General features: G+C 37.2%; 1 protein-coding gene across 1 annotated transcript; it reads left to right on the plus strand.

Annotated features, from left to right (window-relative positions):
• The first annotated feature begins 2,854 nt into the window (after window positions 1–2,854).
• Window positions 2,855–3,823, plus strand: LOC139310859 (olfactory receptor 1L4-like). The gene has a single exon (XM_070935092.1). The coding sequence runs from the start codon at window positions 2,855–2,857 to the stop codon at window positions 3,821–3,823; it is 969 nt and encodes a 322-aa protein (XP_070791193.1).
• The last annotated feature ends 264 nt before the right edge of the window (window positions 3,824–4,087 follow it).

The raw sequence follows: 4,087 nt of genomic DNA on the forward strand, positions 1-4,087 counted from the left end.
TTCTGCCTTAATTTTACCTGTATAAAATCATTCTTCTTACACTCACTATTTTCTATGGAGGCTCCCACACATTGTGTGACTTTGGCACCAAGCTGGAAGTAACAGCAGTGGCAACAACCTCTTAGATGCCCTTCCTCTAGAATCACAAGACCTCAAAGATTTGGTAAGCAAGGAATCCCAGGGAAATGAAATAGGAAATTAGAAAGAAAGTGTAGGATCTTTTCACTTTGTTTCTCAAATAATCGGAAGAGGGGTCTTATAAATTTCCCTGTCCCTATTTTTCTTTCTTTTTTTTTTTTTTTGCATCATTAACCTTAGGTGATTCATTGTCCTGAGGATGAGTAATTTTTTTAAATGCTTGTTTGTAAATATATGAACCTATTTCTGTAATTGTATTTTAAGAATGCTTATATTGGAGAGAGGATATTCAAATCCTTCCTTCCTTCCTTCCTTCCTTCCTTCCTTCCTTCCTTCCTTCCTTCCTTCCTTCCCTGCCTGTCAGCCAAAACTTCAGATTACCAATAAAACCTAATTAAAAGTAATAAAATCTCAGCCTCACAGTAGGTAAAAGCAGCTGACAGTCAACAAGCTAAATCAATGAGAAATTTAACCAGGTTACACTTTGATTAAATCAATTAAATCACCCTAACCCTAACTCCCCCCATTTTCCTTCAGCCCTTTCTTTCCTCATTTTTCGAACTACATAAACTTTGCTATCAAACCATTCTGTTTCATCAATATACCCATTATCTCACCAAATTCCCTTCCTATTCGATGTACTGTGCACTTCAGCTGGTCAAAAACCTCCAAGTCCTAATTACTTGTTTTTATCCCTCTCATCTAATATTCAGAACCAAGGATTTGTTTGGGTTTTTCAAAAAAAAACCCTGAAGTTTCCTTCATAGATCATGACTGCAACTGTTGTCTAATTGTGTGTGTGTGTTTGTTTGTTTTTTAAATACTGTAAGATCCAAAGGAGCTATTTTAATCTGGGACAGCAAAATGAGTCAAAAGTGTGTAAAGACTGAAAAACTATTATCCCTTAAGTTTTAGTCTATTATCACATAAGCTTCATCCACAAAAACAAGGATACATGAAAGATTAGAAGACAATAAACTTATTGAAGATCCAAATTGTTTTTAACTCACAAAAATGCCCCTTTTCTCCTTTTTCCTGAAAGAAAACTGCAGTTCTGATCAGAGCAGAACTATAGCAAAAGAAATGGATTGTTTAACACAATTCAGCCATTTTCTTCTTTAAACTTTTTTACCCATTCCCAAATACTTTTTTCTATGCAAAGTTGAAAAAGATGAGAATTGGGATACATATCCTTTGTTCCTTCCTAACATCTTTGAAAATAAAAGAGCAAAGAATTTAGCTCTTGATCATAAAATAGAACAATTTTGTGCATGTCTCAGAAGAGTGCAGCATATGACTTCAGCAACAGAGTGGTCAATGCCTGGAATGCACTACCTGACCCAAACCCCCACAACTTTAACCTTAGACTGTCTACTGTTGACCTCACCCCATTCCAAAGAGGTCTGTAAGGTGCGTTCATAAGCGCATTAAGGTGCCTACAGTCCTAATGTCCCCATTTATTCATATCCATTTCATATATTCATAATCATGTTTATACTTATATCTGTTATCCTATGCATGCGTGACAAATAAATAAAACAAATAAATAAATTATAGTGAAATTTTGTAGAAAGGTATTCTAAGCCCTATTGACCTGAATAGAAATTATTTTTCCCAGAGATTGGCAAATGCAATTCCATAATTATTGACCATTGGTACTACTGTCTGGAACTGATAACAATTACAGATCAAACATCTAGAAGGCATATAGAGTCCTGATATATAGAATTGAAGCCTTGGTTGCCCTTTTCCAGGGCTGTGATAATTAGGCAGGAGTAATTAGAATCAGAAAAAGTTAACCACCTGCAATATTTGGATATCCATCAGTCGATAGGTGGAATTCTATAATATATACAGATAACTAGCTAAATGAGAAGAGCTGTAAAAGTGATTGTATAAATGGCTAGATATATTAATATTTTGATTTTATAACACCTGCATAGATTTTTAACATTACCTTTGTAAACTATTGTTCATTGATATATTTATGGGTTGAGAAAAAAAAGCAATAGAAAAGTCAAGACCACATAAATCACAAGGTAGGAACAGATTATTATATCAAAGTGGATGGATAGGATAGCTATGTAAGACAGTTAATATCTGAATTAATTTGCAATTCAGAAGGAATTGTCTTACTTATTCACTGGGAATGAACCTGCATATCACTAGTAGGATTGCACTCTTTATTTCAAAGGCCATTTCAAAGAGAACACAATATTTAGATCAGAATGTAACTGTAAGAGTGATGAATTACTACAAACATATTCTTTGTATCTACTTGTATATATGTATTAGTTTTATATTTCTGATATGCCATAATCAAACAACTAGATCAATAAATATTCCATCCCATCCCATCCCGAATGTTGTACATAACAACTCTGAGGTGTTACATATTCACAGTGTTTTCTTTAGGATTAACAAATCTGAGTTACAAAACTGGATAATTACTAAATGATAGCAAAGACTTACAGTTTTCTGTATTTCTTTTTGCCATCAGATGGCCTTCTGGATTTTTGCAGCCCATGCCTGTTTGCCTGTGGTTGCTATTGTGCTATACATTGGATATATCTTGGTTGGAATGTAAAACAGAACAGAAAGTTCACCAGCAAAATGATGGACACTGATGCCAAAAGGAGACTTGGAGAAGGTTAATTCATCGGTAGTCTTGCTTCTCCTGGCATTCAATTAATTTTTTCTGTCCACGCTCAGATCCATGGATCGTGAAAATTACAACACCAGCCACCCTGACTTTCTCCTCCTTGGCTTGTCCACTCGGCCAGAACAGGAGCACTTCCTTTTTGTTACCTTCCTCGTTCTGTATCTGCTGAACATGACTGGGAACCTGCTGATCATCTTTTTGATCCGTTCTGATGCCCGGCTCCTCCATGCACCTATGTATTTCTTTCTCAGTCACCTCTCCTTTGTGGATGTCTGCTTCACCTCAACTACAATTCCCAAGATGCTGCACAATCTCCGCACAGGCTGCAAGAACATTGCTTTCACTAACTGCATGATCCAGATGTATTTCTTTCTGGCCTTTGCTATCACTGAAAACTTCCTGCTGGGCGCCATGGCACTGGATCGTTTTATGGCTATCTGCCTGCCATTACGCTATCCTCTGCTGATGAAACCACTGCAGTGTCATATCATGGTATTTGTGGCATGGTTGCTGGCCCACCTTCATGCCCTCTTGCATACCGTATTGATGTCCAGGCTTTCCTTCTGTGATCATCACAAGATACCTCATTTCTTCTGTGACTTCCAGCCTTTAGTGGTGATGGCCTGCTCTAATAAGAGCCTCAGTGAAATGTTGAGTTTCTTTGAAGGAGGAACAATTATTATTGGCAACTTCATTCTCATTCTTGTCTCCTACATTCGCATTGTCCAAGTTGTGCTTCGGGTTCCTTCTGGCCAAGGTCGGAGCAAAGCCTTCCAAACTTGTGCTTCTCACCTGATTGTGGTGACCCTCTTCTATGGTTCTGCAATTGGGGTCTATTTCCGGCCACTCTCTTCCTATTCTGGGGACAAGGACAAGGTGGCTACTGTTATGTACACTGTGGTGACCCCCATGCTCAACCCCTTCATATATAGCCTAAGGAATGCAGACATGAAAGCTGCCCTCCACAGAGCACTGGATAAACTAAGAAACGCTTTGCAGAAGTCACAGACTATCAACAGCTGATGTAAAATATGGAGTGCCAGATCAAAAAGAGAAGAAGTATGGTTCTTTGGAGAAGTTTATTTGATGCAGTGTCTTACACATTTAGCAAGTTTTTTTGATTCCTAAAGAACCAAATTTTTATTTTTAACTCAGTATGTGAGTCTTCATATTTTGGTTTTTTTAAAAAATGAACATACAGAGTTTATGTTCATCTTTCTCAGCTAAGTGCTCACTAGAATGTTGAACTACAACTCCCATCAGTCAAACAGTGTAGATGGATATGGA

This window comes from Pituophis catenifer, unplaced genomic scaffold (genome assembly GCF_029215685.1).
Source record: "Pituophis catenifer annectens isolate HBS135680 unplaced genomic scaffold, rPitCat1.0.hap2 SCAF_2, whole genome shotgun sequence".
Lineage (NCBI taxonomy): Eukaryota > Metazoa > Chordata > Lepidosauria > Squamata > Colubridae > Pituophis > Pituophis catenifer.